Source organism: Argiope bruennichi, chromosome 7 (genome assembly GCF_947563725.1).
Source record: "Argiope bruennichi chromosome 7, qqArgBrue1.1, whole genome shotgun sequence".
Classification (NCBI taxonomy): Eukaryota; Metazoa; Arthropoda; class Arachnida; order Araneae; family Araneidae; genus Argiope; species Argiope bruennichi.
The window spans coordinates 72,815,891-72,831,887 of record NC_079157.1 but is presented as its reverse complement, the minus strand read 5'-3'; the positions used below and the strand labels follow the sequence as shown (position 1 = coordinate 72,831,887).

The 15,997-nt window shown below is 28.2% G+C and overlaps 1 protein-coding gene across 2 annotated transcripts; it reads right to left on the bottom strand.

Annotated features, from left to right (window-relative positions):
• Positions 1-231: 231 nt before the first annotated feature.
• On the bottom strand, positions 232-15,740 carry LOC129976417 (O-acyltransferase like protein-like). Of its 2 annotated transcripts, XM_056089971.1 has the most exons (9): positions 15,667-15,740; positions 14,257-14,349; positions 10,898-11,063; positions 8,249-8,331; positions 6,096-6,218; positions 5,697-5,817; positions 3,158-3,344; positions 2,025-2,167; positions 232-825 (listed from the first exon to the last, which is right to left on the bottom strand). In XM_056089971.1, the coding sequence occupies exons 1-9, from the start codon at positions 15,669-15,671 to the stop codon at positions 610-612; spliced, it is 1,137 nt and encodes a 378-aa protein (XP_055945946.1). In that variant the 5' UTR covers positions 15,672-15,740; the 3' UTR covers positions 232-609. The 2 variants fall into 2 exon arrangements, with proteins under 2 accessions (XP_055945946.1, XP_055945947.1); XM_056089972.1 differs by lacking the exons at positions 14,257-14,349; positions 15,667-15,740 and adding an exon at positions 12,855-12,921.
• Between the last annotated feature and the right edge of the window lie 257 nt (positions 15,741-15,997).

Sequence of the window (15,997 nt, the reverse complement as noted above, 5' to 3'; positions counted from 1 at the left end):
AACGAAACTTTAAAAAAACAACAACAGAGAATATGATGCTTTGTGTAACTAAAAAAGAAACAACATGGTATTTGGTGAGAATAAATTAATTTGAATTGGTTCTTGAAAGAGTCTCCAAATGGACTCCAATGGAAAACTATTACTAATATGTAACACCATAATTTTTCAAGAAGAAAGCAAATGCATTTATTTTTCTTACAAGTTCGTACACATGTGCAAAACCGCATTCTTTGCAAATAGTTATCTTCTATTTTGAAAATATTATTAAACAGGCAATTATCCTATCTAAAAACTAAGAAGAAAAAAAACACCTATTTTCTCAGTTATTAGTTTTAAGGATCAATTACTGTGTCTTATCCGAAATCTTAATCAGAAAATCATCTTCAAAAGAAATTTCGCATCTTTATAGTCATAGATACAATATTCATTCTTGATTAAAATTTCAATTTAACCAAGCGAATTCGAATCAGAAAATATTCAAATTATGAATAGTGCAGTAAATTATTCAGCGTTTTTTTAAAGTTTGATTTAATGTGTATTATTGTCTTGCGGGAGCTTATATTGCTACCATCTGAATTGGGATAATTAATAAAAATATTTTATGTGCCTTCAGAAGAAGATTCGATCACATTTCGCTTCGACTTGTGGATGACTGTGAGAGAGTACATTTACTAGTACATTTTCTTGCTTTGTTTCGTTTTGGTTTTCTTTCTTTTTTTCGGTAAAGAGAAGAGAATCTAACTTGGTGATTGGGGCCTCTAGGAGAAGATGGCAGGGTATGGATAACAAGACAGTGAAAGCGATATTTCCGATATATTCATAAATCTGAAAGAAAAAAAGAGAAAATAATATGATTTTTTTATATAAAAGATTTTTTATATGCTTTATATAAAAGATTTTTTTATATAAAAAATATATTTTATATAAAGCATCATTTCTGAAAGCAACTACTTCAAAAGTACCATGAAATTTATTTTAATTTCTGGATTTAACGAGTTGTAAAGTGTGATATAGCATAAAAGTCCATTCCAACCCGTCACTAAGGCACATGGATAAATCTAATTGACCGCACCGCTGGAACAGCACCACTAGCAGGAACTATGGTTAAGTCCTAAGGACCATCACCGGCCACGGTACAATCCTTCCCGTGGAGAGCACGTCCCGTCGTAGGTAGGAGGTAGCCGATCCCCACCATTTCTGTATTCACCCGGGTGACGACCCCCACCAACCACCATACCGGCAACTTCTTGTACTCAATCTCCGCAATCCGTTTCCGATTTCATACTTTTTTCTTTCTCGGCAAACGCACTCATCTACATGAGGTCGGAAGTCAATAGCCAATTCATCGAAGCCACACTATAAGCGAGACTGTTGTTTATTCACGGGGCATCAAAGTCAAATGATGAACGAAACTACGCATGCTATTTAATATCTACTCATACTTTTACTTTTAATGTGACCTTATTTTCTTTTCCCTTTTTCCAAAATGCATACAAGATTGCAAAAATAAATAGTTCAGGAAATTTTATGTGCTTTCTGTGCACATGCATTAATTCAATTGCGCTGTGTAATACTTTTCTGGAGTTTTGAAACCGCTAGCTTTAAATTCTATTTGAGATTTTTGCCTGCTACTATTTTCATATGTATTAATCAGAGTAATATTATTTGTATTATTGAAGAGTTAATAATTTATATATATATATATATAATTCAGTTGGAATTAATCGCTTAATTTTGGAGCCTGCTCTGAATTTAGCTAGATTTTTTTTTTTTTTTTTGTCTTGCTGATTTTTCATCAAATTTTCTACCGTAATTAAATGAAAAAGAGAAATAAGTGAAGAAAAGTGGGGGGGGGGGAGAAACTGTGAGGAAGAAATGAAACATTTTAAGTCACAAAAGCGAATAAAAATAATCATTATTTTAGCAAGTTTTCTGAATTCGTGAAAATGTATGAGTTACTTTTGTATATTAGAAGTATGAATAAAAATGCTTGTGAGAGAAAATTAAATTAAGAGAAATCTTACCAAATTATAATGGCTGACGAATATCCGCTCTCGTACAGAAGCTTTCCGGACCCAGAAAATAAGACTATGCAACATGAAGATCATGTATGTGAGTTTACCGGCTGGTGCAAGCATGGATGAAGACAATAACATGTTCACTGGTCCTAAATGTAAAAGCTCAGTTAACATAAAAATGCCAAATTTATAGTAAGAAAATCTTTTAAGTATTCTTACGAACGAACTTTTTATACGATGAAGGAAATAGATCTAATAAAAATGTAGTCCTAACTCAAAAATTTTCATTCAAGTAAAAAATGGCATTATTTATTTTTTTAAAGTATTTCTTGATATCATCCCTTTTTCTAATTTGAAGAAACCAAACTCAAAGACTTTCCTCTAAAATTTCTTTTTTAATATAAGCCTCTTTGAAAATCTGAAGTATTATTCTTACTTTACACATATCTTTCAATGTATCTTTTTCAAATTTTTTTTCATGCTAAAAGACAGAAATATGCCTTTATTGTTTGCGCTGTGATTTTATTGTTATTATTAAAAATATCTGAAAGATAAAGTTAAAATATTAAACAATTTTACCAGCGATTCTCTCGAAATGCAGAGTCCCCAATTTTGGAGGAAATAAAAATGGAGATAGAATTTTTAAAGGAATTATCTGAGTAGAAGATGGTAAAAAATCGTTATGACTTTTGAAAGATTAATTAATCTGTGGCACAATTAAAGCCGGATTATCAAGTCGGTAATTTCTTAGAGGCTTTCAGTTATTTATTAGTTTATTATTTATTTTAATATTTATATAGATATTAAATATGATTTGAGGTAGGGAAAGAGAAGATTCTGAAATTTGTATTATCCAAGAACTTCTGCAGGTGTTAAATAGATTCTGAACGTAATAGGACAAAGGACATATTGGTGATGCAGGTGTCTCGAAGAAGAAGAAAGTCATTACTACAAAAATTAAAACTCATATCTCATACTTTGAAATTAAATTTCACCTCTTTCTTGTATAATTTTAAAAAGCATGGCAATACAAGCAAAAATATCCTCAGTTTTGAGGAATATAATATCAATACTCATTCGACTTAAAAGTTTAATGTGCTTCTTAAAAAAAAAAAAAAGAAAGAAAGAAAGAAATTTACCTCCGTTCTCTGTAATGCAGACAAAAGCTACCCACGCCACTGCTAATGCAAATGTGGTTCGATGCATGGCAGCAAATAAAGCAGTTACCAAAGGACCTTCAGGATTTCCGACGTTCCAGTTATGGCCACCATACAGCGCCGTGACTGCCAATAGAATGGAACATATCCATCCCATCATATTATGCGTCTACAACAATTTAATGAGAAATAAATGTCTAAGTATATGTAATTTCGGTCTCAGTGTATAAATTTATATTTTAGGAAGGGATATACACATATATATAAATAGGTTAAATTGTTTCCTAATGCAAAAAAAAAAAAAAAAAAAAAAAATTATTTTCTTCGCAATTTGAAAGAAAAAAAAATTATTAAATGTAAAGCTTTTTAAATGTCTAAATGGTTGATAAATTAATAATACTCAAAAAAACTAATTTAATTGAAAGGGAAAAAAAGGAAAAAGGCATAATGAAGTGCATTATTAATTAATGGCAGATTTCCAACTAGGCAGAATTGGCAGCTATCTAAGGTCCCAAGGTTGATTGCGGGTTGCAGCCATTCAATTAAGGAGCTTTATTTTCCTAGTTGCCAAATAAATAAATTTATAAAAATACATATTCTGTGAAATATGAATTATGATAATACTAATATTTTATCAAATATATTTGATTTTCTTATATGTTTCATTATACTTTGTTATATATATTTATAAACATAGAAAATCTGTTTATAATGTTGTGTAATATCATGACTGTAAGGATATCTGGAATTATAATAAAAGTAAAATTAATAAAATAAAAAATATCCTGAATTGAAACATTAATATATGAGAAGAGCTTTGAAATGTGAAACTAAAATAACTAATTTATTATAAAAAGGCCTCATGATGTGGAATGCTTAGATCCAAAGATCCTAAATCCGTCATAGTAATTAATAGAAAAATAAGACATTATATAATAATATATTTACCAGAAAAAAAAACATTTATAATGAAAAAATTAGATTTAAATGGTTATTATTAGAAAACAAACAAAAAATATTGATTGCTGTCCAATTTTTATAAAAATTGCACTTATAACTGTTAGCGTATTTGCTCAATCGTTAGCCAAATCTTTTCCAATAGTGTCTTTTAAAAGGTTTCCGATATAAAATTCTTCATCTTAATCGGCGGTTTTCTTTTCTAAACTCTGTATGAGCCGTAAGAATTTCCGTCTGGTTCTTCTTAAAAACATTTGCCCTTATTTTTCAGGTGTTTATTTCAAGGAAACAAATATGAAAAACTATTACATATTGACTATTCCACATTGAAATTATATTTCATATTTTTTTATCTTGTTTATATTTGATATTTATCGCAATCTTAATGTTAGTTTTGAAAGATTATAAATAGGGATTCAGTAATCGTCCATTTCAAAATGTACATTAAAAAAAATAAACTTTCCACATACACAATGCAATTCTTCATTTTTAAAACATAGTGACAACTACAACAGCACAAATAATTCAAAATAATGACGTATAAAAAGAAAACTTTTCGCCTTGTTTTCATTTGGTTGCAGCATTTAACAAAGGATATATCGATTCCATACATGGCTTCTTTTCTCGATTAACATGCAGCTTACAGCATCATCATCTTTCAATATAAATTATATCATTGAAACACACATGAAAATGTATATAATGGAACTAAATTTACTTTCGTCATTTGTTATAAAACTATATTAACATATCACACGAAAGAATTTCATACATAAGTTTGCACATTCGAGGAAAGAGTTTCCATCATAATATAACTAACATAACAAGGATTTTTAATTATATCAAAAAATAAGGAGGAAGGCTGCTACTATTTTCAACAATTTCTGCAATGAACATCATTTAATATTTTTAGTCAGTTTATTATCTGCAATACTTTCTTACTTTTCATTCGATTATTCAAGTTTTCTTTCATGTTTAGGAAGATGATATTTTTAATCGAATTATCAATCGCTTCCTGACATATTCAAGTACTGTACTGAATATATCAGGAAGCGATTATTCAAATGAAATTTTTTGCAATTAATTGTTAATGATGAGAATATTATATTCTAACATCTTCAAAACTTAATTATGAATTGATCGCTTAATATTAGTTCAATTTTGATTCCATATGAAAGCTGGAACACGGTAGTCAACCTTAATCATAATAATCTTAGGTATCAGGAATCATAACAAAAATCGTTAATAAGAAGATTAAAATCATGTTACTTAAAAAATTGAGTTGATTATTTAAGGCCTAATGGCCCTAGACCTAAACAGGCTGATTAAAATAGAAAAGGAAGACTGAAAATTAGAAACATTCATCCAAAATTTAAAAAGTAGAATAAATATGAATTAGCTCTCAATTTCCTTGAAATATTGATATCTGTTCGCACAATTTTAAAATTTTTATATTTTTCATCAGACTTTTTATAAAGATTTTTTATTTTTATTTTAGAACACTAAAAGCTGATTTTCATTTTTTTATTCACGTTTTAGGAATAATAACAAAGAAACTACTTACCAAGCTGAGCTTAATCGTGTTATAATCTAAAATAACGACTCCTAAGAGAACTCCAACGTAATAAGGACCCGCATGAGTGTAAGGTCTTAAATGCACATAATCTATCGTATCTTGAATCTTCCTGAAATCGTACAAACATATTTCAAGTTATTAAATATTAATTTATCAATAAATTGGAATTGTTAATTGAAAGCTTTCGGTAAATTTTAATTTCATAATCTTGAAACTTGATTTCCACTTGAGGTTTATTTAAGATGAATTTAAAGAATAATAATTTAATATTGATTTTGCTAAATATCATTTTCCAGGAAGGTAAAACAAAGCATTGAAAGTTATTCTTAAAATTTCAGTATTAAGTCAATAAATTAGCAATGTACTTATAAAAAAATAATGCCTTACTGATTATCGCCACATGACATTTGGATAAAAGGCAGTAGATCATATTTGAATGTTGTTCCAGCAATGGCCATATTACTCGCAATGATGATACATATGACAAAAGAAACGCCAATATTTCTCGATCTACAAAACAGAAATTAATCACTTTATGTGCTATTACTAATATTCTATTACATTTATCTTTGATTGTATCATACGTTTTTTGGAAAAAAGCTTTGAGGATAATTGAAAAATGAAGCATGAACGATATACGTCAGTTCGAATAAATGAATTAGAAAAAGGACAAAGAAATATTTCGCTGCAATTAAAGAACTTTTTAGAAAGTGTACAAACAAAAATTACGAAATGTTAATTCAGAAATGGCCGAAAATCTTTTAATAAATTTATGAAAATTAATAGATTATTAAAAGAGTGATAAAATCATAAAATCGTATAAACGTTTATTTAAAAAAACGTTATAATTTCATTTTGATTCAAGAATAATCTTGCCCATTTCGAACCACATTGACAGACATCAAAAATATTTGATAAATTGATATCTTTCATTAATGATGACATTAATATAAAAATTTAAAAAAAAATTAAGATGTAATAAGACTTAGATAAATAAATATTATAGTAAAAAAAAAAAAGAAAAAAAAGATTATTACAAAGAATTTCACTATTTAAAATGTAATTTCTTTTAACGAAATGTTTCAATTTATATCACAATTTTTAATGTAAGTCTGTGATCATCAGTAACCTCTTACCTTATCAATCTTTTTGTTTATTCAAAGTTTTATTGCAAAATATGAAATATTTCACCATTCTTTATTTTCTTTCTGAAAATCATCGTATTTTAAATCTGAATAAATTATCATTTTTGAATATATTAGATTTAATTTTTGATTATAATTCACACTTCTCTTTGAATATAAACGAAATTAAATTTTTCTTTGTCATGTTTATTTTAACTTCAAACTATCGTCTGCAGATAAAATTTACTTCTCTCTTGATCTAAATCAATTTTGAATTGAAACAATTTCGTCTGCTTTAAAACCTCATACGAAAAAAATCAAAGTAATTATAAATTAATTTCTGTACTAACTAATAAATAACATTTTAAAAAATCCAATTAAATTTTTGAATAGATAAATAAAAGGAAATTTGCATAAGAACAATTGTATTTTTTCCATATAACACATCTGTCGCGAACTGTAATTTAAACAGAACACGAATATTACGTAAAATTTGTTTTTATCAAAGAAAATGGCAACGAATAAAACGTAATTTTGGAATTCTGATTACGAATTTAAATAGAAATGTTTTACAAGCTGAACACTTTTTCACTGAATAATCAAGTTAAAAATGTTTTAATATGAAATCGTTTAATATATATACAAATCAATTTTCTTGTATAATAAATCATAGCTATTATAAAATTATTGATATTTTAGTCAAAATCAATTACATTAAAGATAGAAAATTTTGTCCACGTTATTGTTGAAGAAGAATTTTCGTAAGTATATTTTTTATTCCTTTAATAAATACATATTTTATTTTTTCCTTTATTTTTCATTGATACTGTTTTCACAAGAATTTTAGTTTTTAATTATACTTTTCAACATTTATAATTATTGTTCTTATCGTTAGTATCTTTGTATAGTAAAAAAATGAAAGTAACGCTTTTTTTTTGGAAGATAGTTTTAAAAATAAGGTAATGACTAATTTTACAACGATTTCTGGTTTAAAGTTTTTTAATTGGAAATAATATTTATTATAGAGAGTTATGATGTTAATAAATCATATAAAGTGTATTTTTTTAGACCAGAAATAAACAAAACAATTATTATAAATTGTGTTTAGCATTGCATTTGTGTTTAAATATTATACATGTTTGAATATTTGTTGATGATTTCTAGGTAACTTGAATTTTACTTCAATTTGATATTTCAGTTAGAAAGATTAGCAAATTGAAAGAAAAATAATTCCTCTAAGGAGTTCATGAAGTTATAAAATATTATGAACAATTTCAAAACTATTCTAGAATTTTTGAACTTGACAGTATTAGCTAACGTAATTTTGCTCATTCTTCTTTAAATAAACAACCGTGGTATTAACATTTTTGTTTTGTTTTTGTTTCGGAATATAATTATGTGTTGAAATATACTTACTTATATAAAATGTAGAGAGGAATTATTGAAGAAGAATGCAGTTGTAAATCCGTTGAAATAAACCAAGACACTGTGCTTAAACACTAAGAAAAAATATATTGATTATTATATATTATAAGTGAACTACAAACGTTTTTCAGCAGAATAAACTTGGAAAAATTGACACACGAATTATGCTTTATATTTCACAGTTACAAAAACATATATCCTTTTTCAGCGATACATTTTTACTTTCACATACTATCAAAAAATGGACAACCCGTAAAAGTAAAGGCAATTAGTTGGTATATTTTCTTGTCTTAGTACCAAATGTTACCAGTAGTTGGCACTTCGCTTGCAATACCTGCAATGCTTCATATTACAACAACTGCAGATATTACAATGCTTGTGGAAATCACAAGATCGAAGTCCCTACCATTCCCGTGCTGTTAGAAAAATAGAATCAGAATTTACATTTTGAAACATTGGCAATGAAATTGCTGAATAATATAGTTGCGAATTCATGAGTGCTGATTTGCTCGGGATAACATATACGGCTGCGTTAAACCTGTAGCCCAATATGAGTTTCGAAAATCTATTATCTTAACCAGATTTCAAAACTAGATACTTTTTATGGACTTATATTAATTTCTTTATAAGTATTTTTACTTTCTCATATGTGAAGTATATCAAGAACATGTTTTGTAATTTTCAAAAAATTCGAATTCAAGATATTTTGACGAATCTACCCGTCCGATGAGGCCAAGTTCGGTTTTTCAGAAATTATATCATTTCGAATAGTTAAGAAAAATTCTAATCAATGATTTCAATAACTTTTCACCCACAATAATGATTCTAGTGATATTCTACCACATACGGCCTTCTGTCTTGCCAGCCGTCATTTTTTATGCATGAGTTACCACTGTATAATTTCTAATAATTAGAGTTTTAATATCATTAACAGTTTCCGAAGGATTAACTTTCGGATGAATTAATAATTCTTTGAGGACATTTGATACTAACAGAAAATTTTGCTCTAGTCTATTAATAACAAGTGTAGCTGAAATTACTATCATAGTTGACTCAATATTTAATTTTAAAAACAGTCTTTTACCAGACACTTGTAATTTTTCCCTGTTTATCTTTTTTACAATGCTATAACAGTAATTTGGAGATATTTTAGACTATTACACAAGTTCATTATACAAATTTGTAATTGTCTAAAAATACTGTTGAAGTACAATTAATTCAATTCAAACTGTCAAGTGATAAACATTACATTCATTTTGAACGCTATTAGCAAGAGAGAGAGAAAAAAAAAGACATAACGCCTTGGCACAGCTTGAAGAACAGTCAACTGATGATAATATTTATCCTATGATAATCATTTTCATTTGAGTCTCTGCTGTTGAATTAAAAAAGATACCTGTGTACTAATATTTCTGTTATTGTTATTTGCACTTGGTTTGTATGAATGTACACCTGGGGAAAGATTAAGTAAGAATTTAAATCGTCTTGATAGTAAGTAACTTTTAACGGTTAATAATGAAGTGATTTTTATTTTAAGTCTTTATCATTGCACCTTTAATATTACTTTATTTTGTAATAAAAATGATTTAACTTTTTAATTATATTTTTTATCAAACAGGATAGATTGTCATATTTCTTTTATTATATATGTACAAATTAATAAAAACGTATAAAATACTGTACAAACGTATAAAATACTGTATATATTTTATACGTTTCTACTGAGTATAAAAAAATGACAATGATATTTTTAATTTAATCAAACATTATGCTTTCTTCAAATTATTCCTTATATTATATTTGTATGTGATATATTTAGGTTAACCAACTATAATTCATTAGGTTTCATTGATAGAAAGATAGGAGATTTTTTTAAAATCATATATTGACAATTTTTACTAAATACGTCTAACAGAACCTTGAAACCGTATAATAAGTTAGAATTTGTAACTTTCTCAGAAATGCATTTACTGATTTAAACAATTTGAAATATGGTTATTTCCATTCATTTAAAGCATTTTTTCTCCAACTGTCCAACTGAAGCCATTTGACCATGTCTAATGGTTCAGAAAATAGCTGTTGGGCCATGATAAGCTGTAATTTCCATGTCTCCAAGCTAAAATGATTGTTCAGCTAAGTTTAATGAAAACAATCCCTTCTGTAGTTAAATCAGCTTTGAATGTGTCTTCACATCTTCTTTCTCTCTGATTTCTGACTTTCTATCTGACATGTGTCAGTGTTCCAATAAAGAAATCCTAGTCTCTACTGAAAATCGAACTCTTTCCTTAGTAATCATGAAGTAATAAAAAATTATTTTAAAGAATTTTCACCTGCTTCCTTTCCCAGAATATGTTTAACACACATATGCATGAACGATACTGTAAGATTGCAGACTGACGAGAGATAAATATTCTTTTACTGGTATGGCCTAAAAATTTAGAGGGGTAAATAATAGGTTCAGGTTGTTTAACCCCATTACAAAATTATGAGGATCATCTTAGAAGAAAACATCATGTTATTTCAAAATGGTACGTTAACATAACTAAAATAAAAATATTTCGCAATAAAGTTAAAAACTGCAATGAAAAGAAATTTTCTTTTGACTATTAAGATATAATTCTTTTCCTTAGTTTGACTTACTATTTTTTGCATACTTATCCAGTTGCTGATAAACAAGAGTCCGAACCACCAATTGCTACGGCAGTTTGAAAGCTCTTTATCTACTACATCGTACCAAAAAGGTCCCGAACTAACAACTGGCATAAAAAAGGCCAATCCAATGGTTAGCAGCAATAGCATCAAAATTCTAGATTTTCAAAAAAAAATAATTTTTTTTTAAATTTGCATCTTATTTTTAAAGAAGAATCAACAAAATTATATTTTTCAGACAGAAAACACATAACTTTATTTCAAAGTTTCAATGCAGCAATTTTAGATTATACCAAATATTTGTTCCGGTATTCCGGAAGAAAAACATTATGTGATATATCTTGAAGTAGTAGCTTCCTAAGATATTTAATAGATGGCAGCATCGTCTTGCTTTTGATAATAATTTTTGCTCACTGAACAGCTTATTATCAACCTGATATCAAACCATGCAAGTTAAAGAATTCACATTTTTCAAGGGATGCTAATAACTGTGTCCATTAGGAGCACTAATTATTTTTTTTAATGCTTTCTACGACTATTTATTCAATGAGCTGTCTTACAAAAATTTTAAAATAATATTTCTTAATATCTTTTTTCTGTTAGAATCCACGTAAATTTCATTTTCATAAAAATTTTGGCTTACAAAGCCTTGAAATCAACTGGACGATTTGCAGGCATTCATAATTCGTTTCAAAATCGCCATGGCGCTGGATAACGCTCATATACATGGCCTGACACATAACTGAAAATCACATTTCGCTATTTCTTGAATAAGTTAGCATCAAGTGATTTTCATTTATTTATTTCAGACACGCACACACACACAAAATCTTGGAAATATATATATATATATATATATATATATATATATATATATACTGGTGCATTTATTTTTTTAAAATATTTTTGCAACTTAATAGTTTCCCCTCGCAATTATCAATAAAAAATGGCAACTATAGCTACTGAAATCAAAATCTAAAACATAGCTATTTATTATATACTTATTCTTTGTCAATCTTAGATTTTATTCACACTTGAGACAATGAACTAAAAACTAAAACTAAAAAGCATATGAAACTAAAGTCTATAAGCAATACCTAGTAAATATAACCTAAATATACCTAGTAAATATACCTAGTAAATATAATATAAGAAAATATAACAAAAGAAGCAACTCTACTAAGACGAAAAAGTTTTTTAAGTTATTGAATGAATTATATGCAAAATATTTAAAGATCATATGTAGATAGCTAGATCAGAATGGTTATTCAAATAGTTTTCTATTAATTAGGGGCAAAATTATATGTCAGTATAACCAAAATATGCAAAATTTTAAAAACAACCAAGTTAAACTCAAATAAAATCATACGAACTTTAGTTAAGAATATAATGATAGTTCTACTAAGCGTTCTCACTATCCAATAGTTGCAGCATTTTTTTAAAAAACTTTCTTTAACTATTTTGAAAGCAGAGCCGAAATTGGAACATTGAATAAAAAAAAGATTAATGACGATGAATTCATTAGATTTCTATTTTAAATAAAATTACAATATGCGATTTTATGGTTTAATGTAAATTTTCTAAGGCATTCTAAAGATATTATGAGGCTGTAAACTACTTTACCTTTGCGCTGCCATCTACTCAATATAAAGTATATAAATTTTTCAGATTCGTAGAGGTCGTACTAATCAATAAGGGCTTTCTGTAATTTATTATATACTGGGTTAGCAAGAAATGTTACCCACTTCAGAAGGTTCTAAAAATGCGTTCTATTGGTTCAAATAAGATAAAATTTGTACAGATTATTCAGATGATGTGCTTTACATTTATTAATTAAAGAAATTTTGTACAAAAATTCACCACTAGAAGGCGCTGTAACATAAATGTCATTTATTTGCATATATTGGAAAAGTGAAACATAATTTGCGTTACAGCGCATGTCTATTACCATTTTTCTTTGGATAAAAAGAAGGCGGATTCTGCACGAACATTAGTTTCTTCTCTGTTCGTCATGCCCACGTTGCAAGAAAAAGCGCAACTGGTGAAATTGGTCTACCAGAACCAACAAAACTCCGTTGCAGCTCTAAGGGAATTTCATCGTATGAAGCAGATACGTAGAGATTCAATGTCTCCAGGTGCCCTACGCAAGATGATGCAGAAATTTGAAGAAACTGGGCAACTTGGCACTCTTCCAGGTAGAGGACGAAAAAAAAATCCCCTCTTCCAGCGTCGAAAATGTTGCGACCGCGCTCGTTGAAGTCAGCAGTCGCCGCATAATAGTGTGAGTTAACTACTACAACTAATAGTAGTTGTTTCCCGTGTTCTGGATATGCCGTATTCAACTGTACGAAAAATCGTACTGCAGATTTTGCCTTTTTATCCCCACAAAATCAAGTCTGTACACCTGTTGCAGGACAGGTCCATAAAACTTTTGCACTTCAGTTCCTCGGTCGAATGGTGGTTAACACAACTTGGCCATGGAACAAACATTCTGTGGAGTGACGAGGCCCACTTTTGCCTCAAGTTAATGGGCAAGTTAACACCCACAACTGTCGAATTTGGGCAGAGGAAAACCCTCACGTTACCCAGGAACAACCTTTGTACCCTGAAAAAGTGATAGTATGGTGGGGTTTTACAGCTACTTTTATCATTGTACCGTATTTCTTTGAAGGAATAACTTCAAATGGAATCCAAACCTGTTCCATCACAGGAAACCGGTACCATGATATGCTGAGGGATTTTGTAATGCCAACTCTTCTACAGATTGGATGCCTTCAAGAAATCATTTTCATGATTTCTGAAGGTGCACCACCTCATATTGATCGCCGTGTAAAGTGAGTGTTAATACAGCATTTCACAGAAGCATGAGTTATCAGCCGTCATTTCCCAATATTCTCCTCGCTCCCCGGATCACCTTTTGCGACTTTTGGTTGTGGGATTATTAGAAGGACAATATCTACTGTCAAAGGCCATCATCTCTACCAGATCTGAAGGACAACATTCGGCTCCATATTCTAAATATTCCGGCGTACTCACTCATCTATAGAAAATATGGTTCTCCGATTAGAGCATATTGTTGAAAATGAAGGAGGAGGTATTGAGCAATTTTAATTTTACTTTATTTAACAATTATAAACCATATTAAATGGTTTTATGTGTATTACAACGCCGCCTAACGGTAAATTTTTATACAAATTTTTTTATTTAATAAATGTAAAGCGCATCATCTCAATAATCTGTAGTTAAAATTTTATCTCATTTGGATCAATAGAACGCATTTTAGAGCTCTCTGAAGTGCGTAACTTATTTCTTGCTGATCTTATACTTAGAGAATTGTTCTTTCTTCTTACTTGAAATATTTCCTCAAAATATATAGAGGAACATTTATTTTTCCTTTTAAAACTGGTAGTACTTTCAGAACAGTATAGCTTGCTATCAGTCCACTAGAAAAAAAAGGAAAAAAAAGAGAGAGATTTTTCTTTGTCTTATCTTAAAAATCTTAAATAATTTGAATAACAATATTTTTTAATGAAATTTCTCGAACTGAAATAAGAATTAATTTCATTTTTGCTGAAGAGCGATTATTTTTTTAACAGTGAGAAGCTTATAAAATTATTTCTAATCATTACAATGTCAAAAGAATTTTGTACTTCATATACAACGAATTAAAATTTTGGAAGCTGATTATAAAAATATTCGATTGCAAAAATAAATTCTTTAAGTTAACACCTAAATGCAAAATATCCGGAAAAAATTATAAACGTTTTTTGAATTATTTTATGGTAGTAATATTTAAACAAAAGCTAGCTTTGAAAATTTATTTAAGATATATATAAGAAATCAATTGGTACAATACAATAAAAAGCAAAAGATTTGATTTTTAATCCTACTGTTAAAAATATCCATTGACGCAAGTTTTTAATTATGAAATATTTTTTGGGATGGAATTATTATTATTATTGTTTTGATTTAGAGCTGAAATCATGTTTACGAAATTTAAAAAAAAAATAAAGATTGCTTTTTTTTAGCGCAGAGAATCTGATAAAAGTGTACACAAAACAATTTAATTATTATCGAAATATCAAATAGAAATCTATGTTTTCAAATCATAAACACAGGAAATATAAGCAATTATCTTTTTTGTATCTTTTCTTAGCTTGATGGAAGCATAAGCTTTAAAAAAATGAGGGTGGTGGTGGTTATAAAAATTTTTAAAGATTAAATTAATAAAATAATAAAAAAGCCTTTAAACCCCTCTTTTATTAGTATAACGGAAAATCATTTTTATTCAAATTATTTATTATTATAATTCATTGTAAATGTTATGGAATATAGAAATTAATTGTTGCTCAGAGGCATTGCCAGGTGGCACCACTGGAATGAAAACAATGTCGATTTATTGATAATTAAGTTATGAAAAATTTAAAGTAGGGCGCTATCATCGAGAACAAGACCATGCACAAAACTTCCCAAACTTCATAAAGTGAGTAACATATCTAATAAAATTCTAACTTTACAAATAAGTCAAGTTAAATACAAGATTGTAGTAAATAAAAGCTAGGAGAACATTCGGCACAAGTGAAAAATCACGTACGATACTGCATACTTATAGCAATATGATATTTTTTATAATTTATTCTCCACAAGTTGTTTCATTGTTAAAGCATAGTTTGAAATGGAATTTCATAATATTTATATCAATTCCTGTCGCATTCTTTTATTAATCTCAAAAATATTTAATAACGCAAAAGAAGTATTACTTCATAAGAAAGAATGGTTCCACGGACAGCCATGAGTTGAGAATGAATCCAAATTCCAGTCTTTGGTATGCATCAGTCAGGATCTTTTGCCTACCTGAAATGCAAATGAATGTAAAACTCCTTCAAGATTAGAAATTTAAAATTAAAATTAATCTGTTTTACTGACAACAAAATTAATAAATATCTCCAAATATCTTTATACACTTTACAAGGATTTTCGCTAATTTTATCAAATTTATAATCTGATTTAATACTGTAAAAGTATACTGCACGACTGCATGACAAACAGTTCTAAATATTAAATCTTAAAAACGTAATAGATAAAAAATGA

Coding starts and splice junctions, on each gene's coding strand:
- LOC129976417 (XM_056089971.1), bottom strand. Junction 11,064..14,256: donor ATTTTGAGGAAATATTTCAA/GTAAGAAGAAAG, acceptor TTGAAAATCTAG/AATTTTGATGCTATTGCTGC. Junction 6,219..8,248: donor CCTCTCTACATTTTATATAA/GTAAGTATATTT, acceptor TCTGTTTTGTAG/ATCGAGAAATATTGGCGTTT.